The sequence below is a fragment of the Misgurnus anguillicaudatus genome, chromosome 22, assembly GCF_027580225.2.
Source record: "Misgurnus anguillicaudatus chromosome 22, ASM2758022v2, whole genome shotgun sequence".
In the NCBI taxonomy this organism is placed as follows: Eukaryota; Metazoa; Chordata; class Actinopteri; order Cypriniformes; family Cobitidae; genus Misgurnus; species Misgurnus anguillicaudatus.
In genome coordinates this window covers 44615001-44641411 of record NC_073358.2, presented here as the reverse complement: position 1 = coordinate 44641411, position 26411 = coordinate 44615001, and the positions used below count along the sequence as shown (strand labels likewise).

Here is a 26411-nt window from a genome sequence, read left to right as displayed (position 1 = left end):
GAACCGTTCCGACATTGTTGTATATCGAATGATACTAATTAATGTCCTTGTGTTATTGTTTAAAATGGTCCGCAAATGTGCGTTTCATGTAACACATGACCTTTCTACGTAATTATGTGAAGTCGCGCTGGCGCGTCACAGGGCCGGAGAAAGAAGAGAAGTTGTTGTTTAAAAGTGCATATTTTTTATTTTTCTTGCCAAAAATGACAATCGTTTTGCTAGATAAGACCCTTGTGCCTCGTTTGAGATCGTTTAGAGTCCCTTGAAACTGCAATTTTAAACTGCATCATAACTGTTGGGGTCCATTAAAGTCCATTAAAATGAGAAAAATTCTGTAATGTTTTCCTCAAAAAACAAAAATTCTTCTCGACTGAACAAAGAAAGACATCAACATTCGGATGACATGGTGGTGAGTAAATTATCTGGATTTTTTTTAAGAAAATTGACTAATCCGTTAACTATATTGCTAATAATATACAGTATCAAAACCTGATCTCACAGGAATTCATACATACTTTACGAGTTGGCTACATGTAATTTCGTATGAATGCTTATGAACTGGACTGTACAAAAATATATGATTATGAAAAAACAATGATGATACCCCACCCCAAGGGGAAAAAGCGAATCGTACACAAATGCATTTAAATGCGTAATAAAACACATTACTCAACATGATACAAAAGAAAAAAGTATTTTATTGTTTCAATTATTCGGATTATCGTGTTTCGAGTATTTTACAACAAGTATCTATAATAAGACCTCTTAACATTATATTCACATTTCAATTAATTTAAAATCAAATATTTTGTACATGCTTAGGGACAAACATTCCCTGGTCTGACGGTGTCAAGATGGAGAAAGGCACATGAGTTCTTGGGTGAACACATGGTTTTGTTGTGCATTAGCAAGTAAATTAAATACTGGAACGAAAATACAAAACTACTGCACTGTGTCAGATTGAAATCTAAACTACTTTCTTTTCCGTAGCACTTGGGATATACGTCTGAAGTTTCAACACGGATAGTAGCCTCAACTATCCAAAGTAATTCACAGCCTGAAGAAATAAGTGTTGATATGGCAATTGATAAGAAGTAAAACTTGAGATTTTACTCAGGGGTTTGCAAAGTTTGTTCGCTCTTTGTTCATTTGTATTACTCTTTTAAATATTCCTCAGTTTCACTAAAACAGCTCGTCAAAATTGGGAGAAAGCTGCAGTACGCAGGGAGTCTGTACATCGAACTTGCTAAGAGTTTCTGATGAGTATTTCGACAGCAAGTCATTTCCCTGTAATTGTAGCCGACTGGTCTAGCATCTCGCTCAGTAGTAAACACGCCAAAAGATACAATTCCACCTTTAAAGTGTTTTACCCTGAAAGTGGGTCGTGGAGATATCAACACTCCCCATGTGAGTTTTGCACCCAACCCTTGACTCAGGGTTCGAGTCTATGGCTGTTCTCCAACACAGGGATGTTGTTTGTCAGGTCAGATGATCCTCAGTGCCTGGGGTGTTTAATCCAGTTCCGAATCATCCATTTCTGCCCTGAGCACCTCTGAACCACCAGACGTAGACCGAAGTTCGCCTCTTTGGACATTTCAACCTCCAGACAGCGCCCGGTGTCACGACTTATGATGGGGCCGTTCTGAGTAATAAATATAAAGAATTAGAAAGGCATTCATTACAATTCTAAAATATATCTAGGGTTCATAGCAATGAATTTCATGAAATTTATATAAGGGAAATTGTATATAAGGCAGCTGGTTGTTTTCGCAAAAAAAAAATTCACCCAAAAATGAAAATAATGTATTTAATGAATTATGTCGTTCCAAACTCATAAGACCTCCGTTCATCTTTGGAACACAGTTTAAGATGTTTTATATTTAGTCTGAGAGCTTGTTGACCCTTCATTGAAAATCTACGTACAGTATACTGTCCATGTCCAGAAAGGTAAAAGGTAAACATTATCAAAGTAGTCCATGTGACATCAGTGGGTCAGTTAGAATTTGTTGAAGCATCCAAAATACATTTTGGTCCAAAAATAACAAAAATTTGAATTTATTCAGCATTGTCTTCTATTCCGGTTTTGTTGTAAATGACGTGCATGAGACTAAAGTGACTGCAGTGACTTGCCTGACGTGTTATCCTCAGACATGTTTGCGATTTTTTTTTTCAAACTTACAGCGTGCGTTTCCTTCAGACTGTAAACGAAGCACGAGTGCACAAAAAAAAAACAGCTGGAGCACACCAGATAACACGTCAGCCACGTCACTGCAGTCACGTGATTTTAGTCTAGTGGACGTGATTCACAACAGAACCGGAAGAGAAGACAATGCTGAATAAAGTCGTAATTTTTGTTATTTTTAGACCAAAATCTAAAAATATTTCCGATGCTTCCACACATTTTATGATGTTTCTAAGTTCCATAAAGTTTTCAGGATCACAATAAAAAAAATCACATATATTTCTGTTTTCCTTGAACTTTAAGGACAGCATCATCTTTCAAACCATTTTCATCTAAAAATATATATATATATATATATATATATATATATATTTAGCTTATTTTAAAATGAATGTTTTGCTTTTATGTGAGGAATCCCTATTAGGGGAAATAAAATCTTCTTGAGTCTGATGTAGGAAATAAAATATTTATATCAAGCAGTAAGTAAGCTAATAAAAAATTATCGCTGTAAGTGCAAACAAGTGTTTCTTACCTGAGTAAAATCCCACAGTCTCTGTGAGGACCTGGTAACAACATCACATTTTTTCAAGCCCGGGGTTCTTCCCCTTCCATCGTCTATTAGGCATTTTGTGTCGGGCAGAAATGTGGTGGACCCCAGGGGTCCTAACTGCAGCAAGCCTTCAGTAGTGTACCTGGCCAACTGAAATTAGACAACAACAAAAAATGTGTAAAACATCTAAACTAGCCATAGAAAGAAGTATCTACAGAACACCTCAAAGTCCCACTGTGGGGAAAATCAGGTTTTTATTGTTGTTTATATGTCTATGTGGTGTTTTTAATATATTTAAGCCATTCATCATTCAACACCATTGCTGAGTATTTTCTCAGAGAAAGTCTCATTTCCGAGGTTTATAATCGCCTTGGTTTCCAATGTCACAAATGTAACCAATCATGTCACATAGAGTCAGCTCTGAAACGACCGCATCACAGCTGCTTCAGCTTTGCTTCTGTGCTAATCACACATCCAAACTTAGCAGTTATGTGTCTGAAACTGCAAAATGTTTACATATAAATCTATGGTCCAAGGTGGTGAAAAAGCGTGGAGACGGAGACTAATTCGCATATTCATATCTTTGGTCTGAGGCGTGTGATTGAGTAGAGGCGGGGATTAATTTGCATATGCATAAAACCATGTATACTTAATGAGGCAAGGGTTTAGAGTAACAGTCAAGGAGCCCTATTTTACCAATCTAAGCGCATTGTCTAAAGCGCACGGTCTAAATGGGTATGTCCAATTCCACTTTTTGATAATTTAAGGGGGGGGGGGGAATGGTTTGTGCGCTAAGTGTAATGCATAAAAGGGTTGTTCCTATTCTCGTAATGAGTAATGGGTGTGTTTGGGGCGTAATGTGCAATAAACCAAAGAGAGTCTCAGCTCTCATCTCCTTTAAAAGCCAGTTGCGCTGCCGACATACCGATTTTCTATTCAGATGGCGGAATTTGTAAACTGAAATAATAAGTGGAGAAAGATGACCACTCCCCGTCCTGTTTATAGGCGCTTATTTCTAACGCGCTCATTAAAAAACAAAAAAATTGCACCTTTGACTTTAGACTTTAGACCAGGTTTTAGTTGGTCAATGGCGTAGTCTATTGTTGCTGTCCAATAAAAACCACGTATGTCCATTTTGCCGATTTTGAGATTTTTTGATGGATTGAATGTGCAGGTTAATTTCCATATACAGTACGCTTCACATATCTAAATGGCCAATGAAAAGTTGTGAAATCATGTCATCTGATTTTCACATATATCCATTTGGTGTCAAAGCTGTCAATCATGCAGCGTATCTCCCGCCTTGTGGAAGCATCTCAGCACTGGATAGCCGAATAAACATAGCCTGGTGAGACAATGACTTTCCTTCATCGAGGTAAACGTTTCCCCCTGACGCCAGACGTACGTCTAGGAGTGACAAAATTACGGTAGGACTGTGCAAACAAAGTATCTGTCTAGCATTACCATGTCAGTGTACTCATTTATTGTCCCTTCATAGTTTGCAAGAGACATTTAATAAATGTATAATTAATATTAAATAAACTAAGCGTATTTAATAAACTAAGACGTAGGCTATTTAATAACCTGAGCGTATTCATCTGTCGATATGAAACGCAACTTGGCCATTCTAATTAATGATCGGAAGAATGCGTATCGACCACTGTTACTGTAAAATATGCACGTATGTCCATTTAAACTCAATTTTGGTTAAATGTGGATTATATCATTACACTGGCAGGAATATGGTTACATGTAAAGATGCCATACCAAGTATGACAAAGCTACAGTCAACTTCTTTTGAAATACAGTGTTTTTTCACTTACTGAAAAGCAACCGTTTTGGACATACGTGAGTTTCATCGGGCAGCGACGCTATGTTAGTTGCCTCAAAATAGCGACGCGCCAACAATGTGCCTGAACACACCCCCCGACTTCAATAGTAAGAAAAAAACAAATACTATGGAATTCAAAGTGTACCTTCGACTGTGTGCCTATCTACAGTTATCAAAATATTTTCTTGTGTGTTTAACAAAATTAAGAAGCCTTATCCTTTGATGTCCAAAATATCAGTTGTAAAATTTGTAAAATTGTAAAATTAGGGACATAAAAGAAAGCCCATCAGATACACGGATGAACCTACCTACAGTATAAGATTATCATAACATCATCCAGTAGGCTACACATCACTTTATATACTGCTTCTACAATACTAAATACATCTGCAAAGATCAAGATAAGTTCAGATATCAGCTACCCATTACGGTAAGTACACAGTACAGAATAACACGGGTCAATAATTCAACTGAAAGTCAATCTTTGTGATATTATATCCCAAGGTCATCAAATCGTAATGAAGTACAAGCTGACGTTCAATGGAAATCAAGCTCGCTCTATTGTGTGAAGTTAATCTATAGAAGCGAGGGTAATTGTCTGGTGACCAAGGTGAAAAGAGCACTAGGACAATAGAGCGAGCTCATCTTTACGCATGCTGTAACCTGATTCGAATTCACAAGAGACAGATTCCTTTATATGACCTCACAGAGACTAATTCGCACGTGGGGTTCTCATTGAAAGGATGACAAACAGGACAAATGGCACATTTTGAATAAGCCCTGTATGAACACATGGGTCACGGCGCTTTAGTTTTCATAAGCAGAAATTAAGAAGGTATTATTGCACAATGATTTATTAATGGCACTAGCAAAATTTGATTATATAACAATTGGTAAAATAAAATTGTGAGCAAAAAGTTAAGTTTCTAGACTAACGTGACAAATCATTAAGTATAAATAAATCTTTAATGCAAAAACATTTTTTTTTATTAAATTGTTCTTTTTTTATTTGTCTTTGAGCAGTGAAATGAAACTAATGGCAAAATGAAGCTTAGCCGTGTCATGAAAAAACAGCCTTTATTGTAATTAAAAAAATGGGAAACCATTTCAATTTCTTTACTTTCCCTAGGCCTGGATTATGGACTGGGACTGTCATGACTTTACAAAGAGTAAGCAAGAGAGATTGTATTTCAAATTGTTCATTGGATTATGCCTTTTGTGCATGGATGACAATGGAAAGGTCACTGCTCCCTGTCAAAAGTCACAACTGGGTAGAAGAGCTGTTTGATTATTTTATATCCATTTAATCCAAATAAATGAAAATCTTAAATGTTAAAGTCACGTCTAAGCCAAAGACTTACGAAACAAAGCCACTATTTTGTCTTTGAGCGAACAACGCACCAAAACTGAGATACGATCTTACGATATTTCTACCCGAAGCTGCTGTCTGTCTCCAGACAATGATACAATGCGTCACCAACGTGAACTTAATCTATATTGAGGTTGAAAGGACATGTTTCAATAACAAATCTCATTTAATACTCGCAAATCACATCAAGATGTTTGCGCTGGAGGAAAGGCGCGGTTTTCCCCCAGAATACCGTTACATATGTCCTAAACTTGATTTCATTAAACGGCTTCACGAGTGCTGAATATTCATGGCTGCTGGCCAGAACATAAATTGAATTGAGTGTTCCTGTAGTTCACTAGAGCACTGCAATAGCAGCACATGAGGTCATGGGTTCGATTTTTAGGAAACACATATACTGATATTAAAGGAAAGTTCGGTATTTTAAACTTAAAGCCCTGTTTTCAGATTGTTTATGATGAAATAGAACGGTTTGACTGAAACTTGGACATACGCGGCTGCCCCGAGAATTTTCGGGTGTTTGTGTTTCACCTCCTACCTCTACAATGGGTTTATAGGTGCACTGGAGCAATTCTTTCTAGAATGCGTTGGACTTTTGTTTGCAAAGACGTGAAACTCACAGAGTGGTCAGGGGTGTTCACTGATATGCCCACACAAACATCGCCGCAAAAGATGCTTTCCAACAGGTGTTTTAGCATTCGTTGTAAACTTGTGGACCTATTTTTCCAAACGCCTCACACCCGTATATTCTTCTGCTGAGAGCTTAAATAAAATAGACACTCCAGCCCAGTTGGTGGCAATAATTCGCCTTTGCCAATTGCAAGAATAGAAACAAAGTTCCCAGCGCGGAGTAATACCGTACCTCACAGCACATCTAATACAAGTCTTTGGAGTTGGCAAAAACTATGATAAAACCTGTTGGAATGCGTATTTTTCAGCGATTTTTGTGTGAGCACACCAGTAAACACCCCTGACCACTCGGTGAGTTTCACGTCTTTGTAAACAAAAGTTTAATGCATTTTAGGAAGGATTGTTCCAGTGCACCTATAAACCTATTGTAGAGGTGGGAGCTGATACAACAAACACCCAAAAAGTCTCGGGGCAGCCGCAAACGTCGAAATCCCAGTCAAAACCGCTCTACCCCACCACAAACAATCCGAAAACAGGGCTTCAAGTGCAAAACACCGAACTTGTCCTTTAAAATTAATGCACTGTGAGGTGCATTAAAAAAAATGTCAATAAAATGTGTACAATAATAAATGATGGAACCATATATTCAGGTTTTAGTGGAACAAAATATAATTGTTAGACACCCACCCATCATTAAAACAAACAATATTGGTCAACCATTAATCTGAATATTCCCCTTGTCTATTACTTATAACCAGGGCCAGACAGAATCTGCTGACTTTTTTGCTTTTTCTATGAAGATTTTTTTGGAAAAATCTGCGGAATAATTTTAAATGTTTTAAAAAATATATTTAAGCTGAAAACATTACAAAATTGCATCTAAAATAACGCAAACAGCACGCGCAAGGTTAATTTACTTGTCAATGACGGCTCACAAACACACGGGATACGCTATGTATGTGTGCTTGTTGTTGATGACGGTTACTGGTTCAATTCAATTCAATTCAATTCAATTTTATTTATATAGCGTTTTTCACAATTGTTAACTGTTTCAAAGCAGGTTTACATTAATAGATATATGAAAAGCATAGAAAAGCGAGCATAGTAATAATGTAACGTATACAGTAAAGTAGTAAGTTAAGCCAAAGGTGGCGGACTCTCCAGGGGATGAAAAAAACCCCTAGGAGAAAAACCCTCCTGGCTAGTCCAGGGGGAAAACTCCTAGGAGGAGAAAAATCCCTGAGAGAGATACATATATATTTATATATATAAATACTATCGGGGAATGAGAACGGGTAAGCGAATTAAACTAGTTCCACTAATGGTCATTGGTCACAAACAAGTGCGGGCGCGGATTCCGTTTGGGCCTGTTTATAACCATTTGTATAGGTTTACTACCAATCAGGAGTTTGGGAAAAAATGCTGGGTTGTTTCAGGTTAAAATATGGACAATTCTTTTTAGGATTTGCACTCCGCCTTTAATTCCTCAAGTTTCCAACTTGGAATATTTTCACAAATCCTGAGCTTTGCAACCCTAATTTTACCCAACCATGGGTTAAAACAACCCAGCATTTTTAGGAGTGTTCTCGTTATTTTATATAATTTGTTCCCCATATTTTGGAATAACAGAAAAGTCATTGACACTAAATAAGAAATACTGTAGCAATAAGGGTAATGTAAGCACGCTAACTTGTGATGACATGCCGTGACATGGGTAAAGTATCGCCCTGTCATCGTCCTCTGAGCCCTGGTCAAGGCAGTACCCGCTGGCTTTACTGTTTCGCACCTGAAAAACACAAAAAGAAACAAGGTATCTATTAGCTTAAATTGTAGGGCATTGCTTTAGCAGTGGCTGTGCATTTGAAGTGAAGACCAAGAAGACAAAATATTTGTTTTGAAACCAAATATAAGCCTATCCAAATCATGAAACATACATGTATACACATTATTCAGCATGCCGCAGTTGTGTTTTCGTCATCTTCAAAATTAAAGTGCACACACGCTTACCAGTATTGCCAGCATTGACCATCCACAAAACCATATACTGGACAGAGCATAAAACATGCTGAATATGTGGTCTAGCAGAGATATTTTCAGAGACTATAGATTTTTCACCCCTACAGGGATCAATTTAGAAATGCAAGTCAATTTTTTCCACAAATTGAAAAAACTAAGATTTCTATAGAGATTCATGTCTGTTGAATTTAGGTGTACACACACACACGCACGCACACACACACACACACGCACGCACACACACACACACAGAGTCCTGGCTCTTTCTACCCACTAATACTCCAAAGCTAATAGCAGCCTCATTAAATCTCATTATGAGGAAATTGGAGCTAATCCCAATGCTAGCTACAATGTTGCTATGGAGACCAATTATCTTTACATTTCTGCTTTATAACAACTATATTACAGATTCATACAAAAAATTTACATTTCAGTCCTGGCATAATGTAACCGTGTGGGTATGATGCAGAGATTAATAAAAAGTTGTGAGCACAAAATCAGCTAAACTTAATGCATTATGCATACAATAGCCAATTTCTTTATTCAACCTATGTAATATTAATAATTTAGTAAAACTTAAAAACTAATTTGTTTTTGAATATATATACATATATATATATATATATTTATTTATTTATTTATTTATTTACAAAATAGTTATTTATTTATTTACAAATTAGTTATATATCTGCTTCATTAATAAAAAAATTCCTTTGCCCTCATTAATAATTTAGTAACACTTAAAAACTAATTTGTTTTGGAATATATATATATATATATATATATATATATATATATATTTATTTATTTATTTATTTACAAATTAGTTATATATGTGGGCAGGTGGACAGAGTCCGGGTAAAGATTTCAGCGATTAATGCTGGGTACACACCAAAATATTTTTTACATCTTATAAGATTTTCAAAATGTGCTAGACCACAAACATAAGGATAAAAATCCTAGATTTAACCGTTTTGCACCAATATGGTCTGTAGAAGTTCACTTTGCATCAACATCACTTTGTGCTGCGCCAATGTGACTGCTTCCGTCTTCCATCATCTCGCTTTCTAATTGGATATTGTTTCGTTTCACGTGATAATCTCAAGAGCGTGTATGCATTTGTCCTCGGGGTTCCCCACATACATCAGCATTTCTGATCGTAAACATTAAACATGTTTAATATTTACGATTCGCGATCGGGACAGCTCCGGCGATCTTCCGATCAGGTTCGGGCACTCTTAAGACACCACACACCAAGAGAAAATCTGATAAAATAATCTGTAGAACCATCAAGATAATCAGGACATAGCTAGGATTGTTGGAAGGGGGGAAATCGGCCAAAAATCAGCCCGATTATCTTTTGGTGTGTAACCAGCATTTATTACATGTATTTTTATTCCCTACTTAAGCTGTGGATATGCTAGAATTTAAACATGTTTTATTCAGACAGCCCTGTTAACAATATTGAAACGAATATGAACAAAAATGAAATGAAAAGGTCCGGTGTGACAGCCCGTTTAAATGTAACATTTGGATCCAAAAATTGACACACACTTCTAAAATATCTGCCCAAAACAATCTAAGTGAATGATAAGTTGTTCACATTCTTCCTAAAAGTATGAAGACATTAAAATAACAGCATGTAAAAGCACAAACCCTTCTAGTTTTATTGGTTTAAAATGTGCATAAAAGCCTGATGTGTCTTTATTACCTCTCCATAAGTGATGGTGTTATTGTAGATTCTCATCTCAGGATAGACATGCTCCAGGTACCAGCGAAAGCTCCTGCAGTTCAATTTCTTTCTCAGCGCTACACGCTCTGACACATCACCGAAATCCACTCCTGGGTTCTAGATAAACAGAAAAAGATATTTGTGTTTTATGGAAAACAATTTATATGCACTAATTACAACTGAGAAAAAAATCTAGTTTATCCCTTACGAAAATTAAGCACGGTTTTACTACAATTAAAACCAAAAAAACATGGTTACTGTAGTAAAACCATGGTAACCACAAACTAAGCATGGTTTTGACAACCATGGTTTTCTAAAACCATAGTTAAACCATGGTTGGTGTAGTGAAACCATGGTTTTGCTGATAGTAATCAATACACAAAAAAAAACATGGTTACTACACTTTTACTACAATAAAACCATGGTTAATTTTCATAAGGGATAGGAAGTTCACTGAATCCAATGCCATGTGGCTTTATTCAGAACACCAAATATTTCTTGTTCTTACAGTATTTTGTAAAATAAAGACATTTTGTAAACAGGAGTTGTCAGCTTTACAAAAGACAAAACAAACACTACAGCTGCGTCCCATTTTTTTAAGGCAGGATCCTTCGAAGGACGCAGATTTTGAAGACGAGACATCTAGCATATTGAGGATAAAGAGTTGCGTAACCTGTTTCTCGCCCACCTTGCCTGTCAGTGAGGATGTTTCTGACTTTTTTAAAGAGCACCTATTTCCTTTGGTGTTTATGTGTGTGTAAGTACATGTGTTAACGATATGCAAAAGGTACAAATCCCAAAGTAAAGGATGATGGGAGTTATAGTCTCCAACTTAAGTCTCTTTTCTTGGACTACAACGAACACAAGCATTAAAGGTAACAGTTCATCGGTCTGTTGACGTGGACAAGACTGACATTATTATAATTCTGCCCACATGTGAAAAATAGTGTTTTTTGAACCATAAACCATGTCAACACATTGTGTTACACCAAATACACGAACTTTATATATATATTTTGGTCCAATTTTACTAATAGTCGTACTTTTGTGATTTTTCTTCACAATATGCTTTCAAATATACTTAAAAATCAAGAAAAAGTCAAAAAGGTTTTGAGATTACATTAGCTTGATTAAATGAAAGTATTTTTTCATTTATGAGTGAACTTTTTCTTTCATTGGCAATATCAGCCAAATAATAAGAGCATTTATTAGCACCTTTTATGTAAAACCTTAAAAGCAAAATCAACTATGCACATTAAGTAAAGTGTTTTTGGGACTTCACACTGTAAAAAAAAATCCGTAGAAATTGCAGCTGAGTTGCCGGTGGTTTGCCGTGGATTTGGATTTGTGTTATTTGCTGGCAATATTTTGTTCAGAGTTAAATGAACATTTAACATTTACAAGCCTTTGTCTTTACAGAGTAAAACTAAAAAACAGCATCAAGCAAAACATTCTGGGAAACAAAATCTGAAGCAAAACAACAGAAAAAGGTTGATGATGATTTCTGGTTCCCAGAATGCTTTGCATGAGGCTGTTATTGTATAGTTTTATTCTGTAGGGATAAAGACTTGTTAATATTTAAAATTTATTTAACTTTGAGCAGACTCTTGCCAGTAAATAACATGGGTGTGAATCTGCGGTGAATTGCCGGCAACCCAGCTGCAATAACATTGAAATTTTTACGGACTTTTTTTACAGTGCAGGTCACACTAAGTAGTTTTATAAAGTCAGTTATTAAAGAAGCATTCTTTTATAAAACTATCTGTAGTACTCTGTGGTAAATTTCAGTTTGCACATTCTTCAACCTTTTATAAACTAATTAGGCAGTTTATGACTTTCACAATTTTAAATATCTTCCCTCGTTCCATCATCAGGTCATAACACATAAACAAAGGAGCTCTAATCTGCGTGAAAATTGTCTTTCATTAGGAGCTACTAACATGCTAATCGGCTGTTTAATTACCAGCGCCAGCGATTGAGCTCACGTAAGCGTGGAGAAGAGCTCAGCGGATTGATGCAAAAAACTTCATCAGCGTGCCAGTTTTCAAAAACACGTTTACAATTTAAAACTTAAAGGGATAGTTAACCCAGAAATAAAACTCATCAGTCATCGTTTACTCACCCTCATGTTGTTCTAAATCTGTATGAGTTTCTTTATTACGCTAAATATTTAAAAGATATTTTGATAAATGTGACCTTGGACCAAAAAACTACGCACGGGTATATCTGTAGCAGTTATATGGGTCAAAATTGTAGATTTTTTATGCCAAAAATTATTAAGATACTAAGTAAAGATCATGTTCCATGAAGATGTTTTGTAAATTTCCTACCGTAAATATATAAAAAATAAGTATATATCATTAGTAAAATGGGATGCTATAGACTTAATTTTGACAACTTTAAAGGAGATTTTCTCAATATTTTGTTCCCTCAGAATCCAGATGATCAAATATTGTATCTCACCCAAATATCGCCATATCCTAACAAACCATACATGAATGGAAAGCTTATTTATTTAACTTTAATGTCCTAGCACAGGACGATCATTTGAAACCATGTACTGTATGTTCTTGTGGTGCACAATTAACCAATCAGCATTGGAGAAAATGGTAAATGAGCTATTAGTCACATAACATTTATCTGGCTGAAAATAAAAAATCTAAGACCTTTGACTTCAGAACTGAATGCCCATGGTGAAAAATAGCCAGATTATAAGAGCCTGTAGTAGTTAAGCAGCTGCCACTGAGATAAAGAGAAATTAATAGCTTTCTCAAGGTACTATAGACTTATTTAAAGTAAGTAATTCATTTAAAGAAATAGTGCACCATATGTGTTTTATGAATGTTACTGTCATTCAAGACCACTTAAGGAAAAACTGTGGGCGTTATTGTAATAGACTGGAATGCACTACAATAAAGACATAAAATTTAACAAAGCTACAAAGAAATACAGATTAATAATGCATACTTGCTATTGTAAGCAATTATGTGTTGCATCCATTTAAACATAGTGTTGATACGTTGCTGTTTAAAAGTGAAGTATCTCATTATATTTTCTGTCCGAGGCTATTCCTAAAGCACTTCAATGCAATTGAACCTTTTAATGACTTAAGCGCAGGCTCTTGATTAATTACTCTTTACCGCTTTATCTTTCAATAAGAGGGAAAACTATGTTTACAGATCACGAATCATTAAAATAAATTACAGTGAATTCAACAAATGCCATTTTACCTGCACTCAATATTATAGCGAACAAGAGTACGGTATAAAAAGACCACGCTATCATAAATAACCCCAATCAAATGTATTGGGATACAATTTCCATACATATAATTATACAATAACTGTCTGTAACATTTGTATCTGTATGAAGCACTAGCAATGCCTAAATCAAGGGTTTGACTGGTCAGGAAATTACGTTTATTTGCTCTTCAGCTACTCTCAAATACGTAGAACAGATTTGTAACGGATGACTGCAGTAATTGTGTGCAGATTAAAACCGACTCTGACAAGTTGCCAAACTTCATTTACAATTTTGCACTGTGAATTGTGCATGAAAGATGAGAGTAAATTAATCAAGACTTTTAATCATGAAATCTGGTGTCTATACTCAACCTATTCTTTCTCCCAAAGGCGTCAAAAACCAAATTATGCTTGAATGCCTTCCATGTCTCTACAAAAAAACTAGGCGTACATTTTTAACGCATGGGGCATTCCCTTTTCTCGTAATTTTTGGATGTGCAGGGTAATTCATTTCAGTTATTTGGCTTACGTCAAATAAGGATGCATTGAATAAAACCATATTCAATGATCTTTTTAATTATCAATCAATCAATCAATCAATCGTTAACTGTAATAGTGCAATAAGCCTTTACTGCAGTGGCATATAGACAATGACACAAAAGTGTGCATAAATGAAATGGCAATAAAAACGCCTGCTTTCTCATGTCTAAATTACAGGCTAGTGGGATTGTAAAATAAAAGATGTAGTTGGTATTTTGATAAAATCATTACTGCGGATGCCATTTCATGGCAGCCAGCCTCATCTCGCATGACGTTAAAAAGCCCAGGAGTGTGCTTGGCATGGTTGTAATTAAGACTAGTTTAACTCCTGCAAGCTCGCTTAATTTTTTTCTCCTGCTGTAAATGTCTTGCACAGGCGCCGCACACACGTGCATGATCGTGCTTTTTCGACAATCGTCAAGTTGAATCGATTTAATTATTAGTAACAATTAATTGACTATCGATTAATTGTTAACATCCAGTGCCGCTGCTGGCCATTTTGGTGCCCTAAGCATAATTCCTTTATAATGCCCCCCACCCCGACCCTGAGAAAAAAAAGTCTGTTTTTGCCAGTTTAATTTTTTATTACCAAACATATAACTTAAAAGCAGAAAGTAAAATCTTCACAGCTTTAGCCAACACACACTACACATTTGAAAGTGCAAACTTTTATAGAATAGCAAAATAGAAAAAAATTACCAAACTTAAATTATCAAAATAATCCAGACATGTTTATCCCAAGTACAATGTCACTTTAAATAAATTACATTAAATAAACATCAATAAGTAAACAAGAATAGTCAGTTTTCTTAAATAAAACAAAGATTCAGAGAACTAAGTGTCACAGTAATGTTTGCTTCATATCATAATGACGTTATATATTTATATATATTTAAGAGGAATTGTTAGCCTACCATGTGCACTGACTTTTAACGTTAACTTTTACTGAGAAAGTATTAACCACCATCACGTCAAAATAAACCACAAAATAAACTAACGTTACTGCTCAATATCTAAAGAAACGTAGTAAAGAAAGTAACAGCAGCGTCAGTTATTTGTAAACTGCATATGCATAGGTAATGTTTTACAGTAAAATCTCAATTTAGCTTGCACTGAAGTTATAAATTATAACAACATAGTTTGCTAACATTAATGTCAGCACTGCAAGTTCGAGGCGCATTACGATTAGCAGCAGCTGCCGCCCATGCACATTTCCCTTATTTAGGATTGATTAAACATGATGGACTTACCTGCTGCAAGTGATGCACGGGCATCATCCCGCAGTTTCTTCTTTTTTCTTTTTTCCGATACTGACTCCTGCTGTCTTTTCGGGGCCATTTCCAAAAGTTGCCTACTGACTGGCCGTTTCTCAATCCGAACGATGCAGCCTGCGCGAGGTCGCATATGCAGGCTGCATACGTCATCAAGCCTGGTTTATTTCAGTTAACTGAACATTACATTAGCAAGTCATGAGCATATTATAACAGTTTACGATTAACTAAGAATAATAGTCAACTTTATAATCGTTAATATTACGAAATAAGAACGTTTTGATGGCGTATGCAGCCTGGATGTGCGACCTCTGGGGGCTGCAGCCTTCGGATTGAGAAACGGCCTCAAACTTCGTCATGCGCCCGCGCGATCAACCGGCACGCACCATCAAAGGCTGGGGGGCATACTTTCTATACCAGAGTAATTAGATTATCTCGTTCCCCCTTTTTTGTAACATACACATGGATAAAAAGTGCCTAATATTATTTATATAGGCTAATGAAATAATTTCAGCATTATAATTTTTTTTCATTAGGCTATTATTTTTGGTGCCCCCTCAGCACGTGGTGCCCTACGCACAGTGCGTGATGCGCGTTATGGGAGCGGCGGGGCTGTTAACATCCCTAATAGTGACGTAGTGATTAGCGACTTCATAGTGTTTGATCATGCTTTAGTTTATGATGCCTTGGGAATGCGAATGTGTTGCAATACTCGACAAATGAGTGATTGCTCCAAGTGTAACTTACATTCATGGGAATATTCCAGGCCATGTAAACATGGGACTTAAACTCATCCATCCAGACTTCGGCCGCTCTCAATGCGTTTCGCTTGGCGTAGTAGTCAATGTCATTGTTGTATGGTTTCTTGGTGCGTTCGATGTGCGCCACTCTGGCACACGGAAGGACCTCCATACTGCCACCACACTGCCACACCTGTAAAGAAAGAAAGGAAATATTTATCATTTATGAACAAATTGCTTGGAAGGACAACTCATCGATTTAAAAAGCGCTGTGTCCTTGATTAGCCAGCTAATCTGTACGTTGTGATTGGCCTGAACACCTCTGATGTCAGTCGAAATGTGACGCTCCTTAACATGTTTGAAAGATTCGCTCACAATGCAATGCTAACAGGAGTTAATTTACCGGCTGTGAGTCCAAGCGGGAGGAATTATGATAATGCCGTTCTTATCTACATCACCAATCCCAGGAAGTAAACTGTTGGTACAATCCATGTGTTTGTTGTAGTCCAAGAAAAGAGATTTACTTGGAAATGATAACTCGCTTCATCGTTTAGTTTTTTAAAAATGGGGTTTGTACCTTTTGCATATTGTTAACAAGTACTGAAACACTTACACACCAAAGCAAATGTAAAATGGTGAATCAGACCATAGGTGCCCTTTAATGCCAATACAATTGTTAATGTTAGTTCATTGCACATTTTCTAATCTAACAGTTACAACTTTTTACTTAAAAATAGTGGTGATTAATCACGATTAATCAAATACAAAATAAAAGTGAGTTTTTGCATAATATATATGTGTGTGTTTTGTGTGTAATTATTATGTATATTTAAAGATAAATACCCACCCACACACAAACTGTATATATACATTATATATTAAATATATATTAAATATATATATATATATATATATATATATATATATATATATATATATATATATATATATATATATATATATGTAAATAAACATGTGTGTGTGTTTATATATTCATAATACTTACACACAGCACACAATCCTATTTTATTCAAAAACTCAAAGCTTTATTTTGTATGCGATTAATCGCGATTAATCTTTGACAACCACTAAAATAATTGTTTAAATTAACATGAACTAAGATTAATACTGTAGATGTATGGTTCATGTTAGTTAAACCCCATTCACACAGACCTTTCCCCCCCCCCCCAAAAAAAAACCCTGTAAAATTGCCAGACAAGTGTCTGTTTAAACACAAACTCGTCCCGTATATCTTCTGGGATCGTTTCCGAAAACAGGACCTAGTCAGATAAACGGAAAACCCTCTGTGTGAACAAGAAGCCGAAACAATTACGTAATGGGCGTGTCGTAGTGAGGATGCGAGCATCATCACAACAAAAGTAATGGTTCAGCTCCTTAAAACGAGAGATAACATGCATATTCACATTCACCACGAAAAATGTTGCAAACTATATTGAAGCAGTTATCAGGAAATGATAAATGAGACGCCAAAACAATGACGCGCATGCCGTAGTGAGGACGCGTGTGTCATGGCAACATGAAGTTGGTTCAAATCTTTAAAATGAGGGATTTACAACATTCATGACGAGAAATGTCTGCAAACTGGACTGAAGCAGATTTCAGGTAAGTTAGCTCGTTCCTTACTGCGTTGAAACGGAGATCATTCAGCAACATAAAAGAGTATCGCGTCATGTGCTCATTTGAGCTATAATAAACAAAAATACCCGCGCGTCATCCCAACAAGGTATATCTTTCAGCCCCTCAAAATGCGGGTTTTAAATGCATATAAACAATACAACGAATACAACATTATTGTATAGTGTTACCCTGACATCTTTGATGTCCTTCATCTTATTTTTGAATTTTTGGGTAAACTATCGCTTTAAATGGTAAATGGACTGCATTTATATAGCACTTTTTAACAGACCTATGGCCATCCAAAGCACTGTACATGTTACCTCACATTTACCCATTCACTCACACATTCATACACCGACGACATTTGAATGCTGCCATCATTAACTTGCAGGGATTTTTGTATCACTTGCTTAGCATTGGATTTTTGTCACATATACTTCTGCTTATTTTTGCACTAGCACTGTTGACTTTTTGCATACTGTTTAACAAGCATCAAACCACAGAAAAGTAATATGCATTTACAGCAACAAAACCCAAAGCCAAATAGTGCTGTCTAAACTTCAACCAACAGGCTGCACTCCAAATGAACTGCTTTTTATTTGGGGCAGTTATATCTCCATTGAGGTTTGCCCCCTTCATAATAGAAAGTGTGTGCACTCTCTTGATACAGCAATTAAATGTTAAGGGCCATTAGTTTGTGCTGAGATGAGAGAAACGGGCAGTGATAAATGAACGGGTGGTGGAACGAGCGTAAATATGTTTTTCCCTCGAGACCCACCAGTCACGCTGTTATGCTGACGCAGGCTCAGGTCTGTCTGCCTACACATCACAGAAATATAGGAAACGAGCACAAAACGTGTGCGATTATAAAACACAAACAGTTCGGCAGGAATGACAGGGGTAGGCGAAAATTTAGAGAAAGTCCCTTTATTAACTTAAAATTAAACTCTTTTTGCTGCTGTACCTTGAATTCTTTAAAAAGATAGGATGCGGCATCTATCGAATTGTACTCCATATATTTGGTGGCTTTACCGAATGGCCCTTTAGTTTCTATAGCAGCACATTCTCTCTTTTACACCCCATCTCTTTAAGAACCACCGGTCTTCTATCTTCCGCTAAGCGTGACATTAATGGAACCAGCTATGCATTCACTGACTTTCATTAACTGTGAAAATACTTTAAACTTCAGCACCACTGATCCATGGTGTAACCTGGGTGTACAAAATCAATCTTGGTGTACTGTTATGGTCTTACTGCCAGTCGACTCCAGCTGTAGGTCTCTCTCTCTCTCCTCGCATTGAATATTTCACTGTGTGCTATAACCTCAATAAAAAACTGATTTTAGCAACGGAAAAGACAACAAATTCACGTACCCTTCACTGTTTAGAGAGATTAGTGTTAAGTAAAGACATTTCTTAACTCTGAAGAACTTTGCATTAAACATCATATTGTAGGAATTAAAGTACATTCACACGGGGCGTAAGCGTTAACGCTTGACAGAAGGCGTGTGTGAAGTGTGGCCAAATGCCAATCACAGTGACCGCAACACATGCTCCTCTGGGGCACGTTCAAGTCCAAACCGGTACCCTACGGTTTCCGGGTTAAACGACATGGAAACGGTGTGCACCTGTGTGCAACAGGGGTGTGTGTCAGAACTGCAGACCAATCAGCAGCAACATTATGTAAAAAAACCACGAGGTAGCTCGCACAAAGGGTCCATGATTGAAATTATCTCTTTTATTCTGGACAGAAAGGGCAGTGTCGGTAACATTGAGCGTAAAACACGTATTTATAAAGATTTAATCAGGCTCAAAAAACATTTAAAAAAACACAAAGAATGGCCTTCTCAGCTACCGTAGTCGCAACTCTTGAGTCATTAGAACAGGGTGTACAACGCATCACCGTTTCTTTAAAAAAAAAGTTGCATTTGTCGTTGTCTTGCATAAATGTAATTGGCTGGCTCTGACCTAGATTATTTGCATAAGGCGATCTGATTGGCTAACGCAGTGGTTCTCAAACTTTTTCAGCGTGCGGCCCCCTTTGTGTACGGTGCATTCCTTCACGCCCCCCTAAAGAAAATTTATGACAAATTTGTTCTAAAACATAACATTTTAATTAAACAAAACATATTAAATTATACTAAGTAGTGCTATTGGTTAATAGCCTTATTTTTTTAGGATTAATTACACAGAATTCATGATAAATTAATGTATTTTAAAAATGTCATAAAACTGGGGACCCCCTGGCACCATCTCGCGGCCCCCCTGGGGGCCCTGGCCTCCAGTTTGAGAACCACTGGGCTAACGCACGTGTTGGTGCATAAGAAATTTTCAACTTCTGCCGCAAACAATGGCAGTGACATGACGGCGATGGATCCACAATACAGTTCACCAATTCAAAGTAAATGGGAAGCGTTAACACTGGCGCCCCATGTGAATGTACTGTAAGTGAATCAGTGCTTCTGTGAATTAGGGTTGTGCTGATAGATGATAGTATCTTGCATCGACGATCGTCAGACATATCGCCAATAGAATGGTTTCATGATGATAGTTGGCGATGGTTATTATTATCATCATCATAAACCCCATTCACACAGACCTCTGGTCCCAGAAAATACCCGTAAAATTGCCAGACAAGCGTCTGTGTGAACAAAAACTCGTTCCGTTTATCTTCTGGGATCGTTGTCGGAAAGAGGACCTAGTAAGATACGCGGGTAACCCTCTGTGTGAACAAGAATGCCGTAAAGGGCGTGTCGAAGTGAGGACGCGCGTCATCATCACAACACAAGTTATGGTTCAGCTCCTTACAACGACAGATAACATGCATATAAACATTCACCACGAGAAATGTTGCAAACTAGATTGAAGCATTTATCAGAAAATGATATATGAGACGCATAAACAATGACGCACGTGCTGTAGTGAGGACGCGCGTGTCATGGCAACATGAAGTTGGTTCAACTCTTTAAAATGAGGGATTTACAACATTCACTACGAGAAATGTCAGCAAACTGGACTGAAGCAGATATCAGGTAAGTAAGCTCGTTACTTACTGCGTTGAAACGGAGATCATTCAGCAGCATAAAATAATATCGCGTCACGTGCTCATTTGAGCTATAATAAACGAAAATACCCGCATGTCATTCCAACGAGATATATTGTCCAGCTCCTCAAAATGCGGGTTTTAAATGCATATAAACAGAGGCGGACAGAGTACACAGGTTCATTACTTGAGTAAGAGTACAGTTACCCCTTGCTAAATTTTACTCAAGTACAAGTAAAAGTACTGCAGTCAGATGTCTACTCAAGTAAAAGTAAAAAGTACTTGTTTTTAAAAGTACTTGAGTATCAAGAGTACAAGAGTACATTTTAAAATTTTGCATTACTACTGCCACAGTGCACATTGAACCACATGAGATGATTGACAGCTGTACAACAAATGATAGAGCTCTGAGGTCAAATCTGACACAAATCAGGAAGAGGAGACACACATATCACTCCGTTCGCTCTTTGAGCTCTTCAGATCGCATAATTCAGTGGAAATGTACTAATAGCCCTGGCGGATTCTGTATATTTTATGTATTTGAATACAAATAAACTGGAGAAGACGAGAATGAATGTTTGATGATTTCTATTCAAAATAACGAACGTTTCAGATTAATTATTTTGCACTCCTGGCATAAATTAAGAAATTAATGTCACTGCAAACCAGTTTAATAATAAATAGTGGTCAAATGTCGAAGCTGGAGTCTTAAACCTGTCTTGTGATACTGAGTTTGTCCAGATCAAGTAAGAGTGTGATGTTTTGAAGAGTAATGAATTTTGAACATCAATAATCCAGGATCACCAGTGATCCCTGCCGCTCTCAAGGGGTTGGATTTTTGTAAGCAGTGATGAAGCTCTGTTTTGGTAAACACAGCAAACACTTAAAGCGAAAACTACCATTAACTTGTTTCGAAAATTAAAATAGTCTGGCGAGGTGGAGCCACAGGTTGTCACATTCCCAGGATGGACCTGGTGTGTCTTTATCCATTGTTTCGTCCATGATTTCTTCTCTTATCTAAATCTAACTATTGGGAGTTGGGACTTTGGCGGAAAGCTGAAGGTGATAGCTGATAGGCTGTCTCAATCAGTGGCGCCTGCACAATCCAATCACATTTGAGAAAAGGGAAACAACAAATCGAGGGTTTCTGAGATTTTTCTTTTTTCCTTTTTTTTAGAAGAAGTAACTTGTACTCACGGTTATGGATAGAAATGTAGTGGAGTAAAGAGTACAATATTTGCCTCTCAAATGTACTTGAGTAAAGTCATGAGTACTCTCCAAAAATAATACTCAAGTAAAGTACAGATCCCTCAAAATTGTACTTAAGTACTGTACTCAAGTAAATGTACTCCGTTACTGTCCGGCTCTGCATATAAACAATCACGATGAGAAATGTCTGAAAACTGTATCAAAGCAGAAATCAGGGAGCTCGTCAAATATCCACTCTGAAGCTGAGATCATTCACCAGCATAGAACTGTGCGTTTACGCGCTCCTTTGTAGTCTTATTATAAACAAAAATGCACGCGAGTTGTTTCTGGAGAGAGAAATAATATATAATATGCAAACTTCAGACGCTGCGTAGAAGAGAGGGCGGGACTTTCAACATGTCACGTGTCATTCCGGGACCATCAGATGCCGTGTAATCTTGGCAGTGTGAACGAAAAAAAACTCTAACTATTCCGGAAAAATCCAGGATGCATTTTACGTGTATTTTATGGAATTTCTGTGTGAAAAGGGCTATAGTTTTACATTAACATGTACATTTTGTGCTTTTCCTCGCATGAGAGGGTTTGTGGGATTCACTTTGCACGAGAGAGTTTATAATCTCATGCATAATCAGAGTTTACTGTCAAGGGAGTGTCTTGCGTGTATTTTGTGAACGTGTGCATCTCTTTTATCATAAACGGTTTTGATGCGTGTGCAGCAGGCACTTATTTTGAAAAAACACGTGATGCACATGACGCAACAAACACATATTTTGAAAACACAAGCAACACACACATGACACTTCGAACACATATTTTGAATTTGCACCCCTAGGTGAACAGTCACGAGCCGGCACTGCTCAAGACCAGTCTCGAGTAATATAACATTAAGGCATATTTATGGGTGTTTTGTCCAATAAAATGCCCTTAAGAATGCGAAAGGACCCTCCCCCTACATTAGTTGGTAATTCATTGCTTTCCTGCCCACTACCAATAATCAATAATCAATAGTCAAAGCTAAAGGTTATACACTAATAAAAAAGGCCTGATCCCCTTGAAATGTCAAATATTTCATATTCAAGTCTGCATGAACAAATGAAATCCCAGTCAGAAAAACACAGGTTATTGCAATGCATTACAGTGAGTCTTTAAAACAAACACCCAGCTCTCTCAACGACCGGAGGACTGTAGATTTCAAGGAATAAATCTGCATGCATTTGGACGCGAGATAAATCCTCCGAGATCCTAAAGGCCATAACAACACAGGATGTCCTCGGTAAAAACGTCACTCTTTCTCTCTCTCTCTCTCTCTCTCTCTCTCTGTTTAGATTTGACCCTCTCTGTGCACAAGTGGGAGATCTATTGTAGGATTTCAGGCACAGTCGGCTAACAACATGCAGGGCACGTCCTCACATCTTCCTGCAGGTCTCAGTCTTCAGAACATTAGCAAAACAAATCAGACAATGTCTCGCTCTCTCCATGGACACAGGAGCCATGTTGATGAAATGATGACTGTTGAAAAGAGGAGACAGACACATTTACCTCATGCTGAATGAGGGGGACTGTCATTACTGAGCTCCACTTGTCTCCAGCTGTAATTAAACAGTCTGGAGAGGAGACATCAAGGTCAAAAGACACGTGTGGAAAAGGATGGTGGCAGAACTTGATCGCCAAGTGCCGTGAAAACAGTTTGGGTGTAGATTTGTTTTGAACATTGGGGTAGTTGGAGGGTCAACTGTACATGTTTTCATTAATCACTGTGTAAATATTGCGAGGGGGTATTATTGGGGGTTACCTCCCACAGTTTGGTAACTTTCAATAGCAGGGGATTATTTTCGGGCACTATGTAATATCATTGCGCCTGATGCAGCCATGGTACAGCAGCAAAGTCCTTGATTATTATACGAGAATGAGAGTATAGTTCCTAGCCATATCGGCCTAAAAAAACCACAACTTTTAATATTCCATCGTTCTTAGTACACAATGTAACTACAGAAGAGTCAAGTTTTAAATAGGAGAAAATATCGAAACTCTGGTTATTTTTTAGCGTGATGCTAATGGTCCAATCAGATTCAATGAATTATGCTAAGCTATGCTAAAAGTGGTACCGCCAGACCCGGAGATCGGCTGAATTGATTCCAAAATAGTAAAAATCAAATGTTTAACTCTAGGGGAGCTGGAAAATGTGAATATTAAAAAAAAGTGGTGTCCCTTTAAAAATTGTAAAATTGTTATTGAGCAAATCCACAAAAACAAAATTGCATCACTACGCGGCCATGTTTGCAACACCTTCGGTCAGGTATTTCAGTCATGCATAACTAAAGTCCTCTCTACTTGAATGGGGAAAAACATATATGTTTAAAGTCCCTGTAAAATCAGATGTGATACTTGTCCCGCCCCTCCTCCACTGTGATTGGACAGCCGTGTGAAAACTGACATTGACGAGCAGAGCTTTACACCCAAAGTTGAATCTCTTTCAACTCTCGACGCTCAGCGTGGAAACACCGGCAAGTGCCGGCTTTCTGCGTGGAAAAACCGGCAAGTATCGGCTTTTAGCACGAAAAAAATCCGCCAGCTGCTGGCTGTTTTAAAAAATGCAGCGCTTTCATTGTAAACAATTGAAAACATGTGCCGGCCACCGGCGTAAAAGCTTTGGTGTGCACGCCCCGTAACTTTTGTTTCTCAAAAGGTCAAATTACGGTAAAAATAATACATTATTCATTGTTGTTTAACTCTTTCCCCGCCAGCATTTTTAAAAAAAGTTGGCAGCCAGCGCCAGCATTTTTCATGATTTTCACAAAAGTTTAATGCTTTCCAGAAAATGTTCTTCTTTAAATATATAAACAAACAATATATCAGATGAAAGAACAGACCCTCTGCTTTCAAACAAAAAAAGTTTCATCCTACCTTCATTAGTTCTCTTGTAATCACCTCTCAAACATGCGTAGGTTTCTTCAAAAACACCCAATTTTGAGCAAAAAGCTGAGATAATTCCATTTTTGCGAAGGACTTTTGATAGAGATCAGATGCAGAGCGATCTTTAAAACATACACGGAGTTCTGTCTCTTTCAAGTTGCGGAAGTGCGCTACCTGGTGGATAATAGCGGTATTGCGGAAAGACGGAAAATCTCGTCATTGGCGGGGAAGCGTTTTCTCTTAATTGACGAGATATCTCGTCAATGGCGGAGAAAGAGTTAAGCTTCTGCCTCTCACGTGACTGCATAGAGCCCCTCCCCCAGAGAATCGTCAGTCTCGACTGTTGATTGGTTATTTTAACTGGAAGGCGGGACTAACATCACCAGAGCGACCATATTGAGCATTGTACTTTCCACTATTAACTCTTTCCCCGCCATTGACAAGATAACTCATCAATTGAGAGAAAACGCTTCCCCGGCAAGACGAAGCACTGCCGCATGGGCGGAGTGATCTGCTCGCAGCACACGAGAAGCCCCTGGTGAGGAGCAGAGAGTTCGGTCAGAATTGTGCAAATCACTCCACCCAAGCGGCAGTGCTTCGTCTTCAGAGAATATAGTTCTCAGTATGTATACTGTTAAAAGATGGCTGTGTCTCATATCACCTTGTTATTTGTACACGGTTTGACTATACAAATCACAACACATAAATAGGAAAATGATCGCGTTATTTTGTCACTTATTGGGAGCAGTATGCTAGCTAAAGCCACCCACTTCCAGTCTTTGTGCTAAGCTAAGCTAGCGGGGGCTGCGTCAGACAGAGTTACAGCACGCACGGAGATGAGAGAGGTATGTATGGACTTATCTAACTCTGGGGGATACGGTGAATAAGCTAATTTCCCAAAATGTGGGCGTGTTCCTTTAAAGAAGAACATTTTCTAGAAGGCATTAAACTTTGGTGAAAATCATAAAACTGCTGGCGCTGACTGGGACCTTTTTTTAAATGCTGGTGGAGTAAGAGTTAATAGTAATAGCAGTGAAGGTCTTTTATACCCAATATCTTTGATAAAAATCAGTGTTCAAAACTGTCTACTTACTATAATGATTTATGAGTTGGAATGTCTGGTACGATTTTGTTGGAAATGTCAGTTTGACATCTTGACTTCAACAAGAGATGCGGATAAAGGCAAAAGTTACGAATTGCAGTTTAAATTTTAAAAAGGGGAAACAAACCCACTTAAAATCAATCATGGCCACTGTTTGAGTGATCTCTTTTCAGTTCTTTTTAAAAAGTTACATCATCTCATACAAGCTCTTAGGAAAAAAGAAAAAAATTATTGGTCTCTAGGCACTTTCTCTCTCCCCCTCTCTCTTTTTCCTTTTTTCTCTGACAGGGAACAGACAAAGCTTTGCCATTCATTATTTTAATCATGTTAATTATATCGGACGGTTTTATGTGATGTACGGTTCAGATCAAGCCCTGGCTAATTTAATTGGAGCCTCTTGCCAG

The 26411-nt window shown here is 37.4% G+C and overlaps 1 protein-coding gene across 2 annotated transcripts in view; it reads right to left on the bottom strand.

Annotated features, from left to right (window-relative positions):
* Nucleotides 1-678: 678 nt before the first annotated feature.
* galnt9 (polypeptide N-acetylgalactosaminyltransferase 9) overlaps nt 679-26411 on the bottom strand; it is a 184756-nt gene continuing 159023 nt past the window's right edge. For both annotated transcript variants that reach the window (XM_055198580.2, XM_055198579.2), the window contains 5 exons: nt 16111-16296; nt 10290-10427; nt 8253-8348; nt 2715-2882; nt 679-1642 (listed from right to left, as the gene is read on the bottom strand). In XM_055198580.2, the coding sequence (XP_055054555.1) occupies nt 1496-1642; nt 2715-2882; nt 8253-8348; nt 10290-10427; nt 16111-16296 (735 nt within the window). In that variant the 3' untranslated portion in view covers nt 679-1495. The remainder of the gene's footprint in view (nt 1643-2714; nt 2883-8252; nt 8349-10289; nt 10428-16110; nt 16297-26411) is intronic.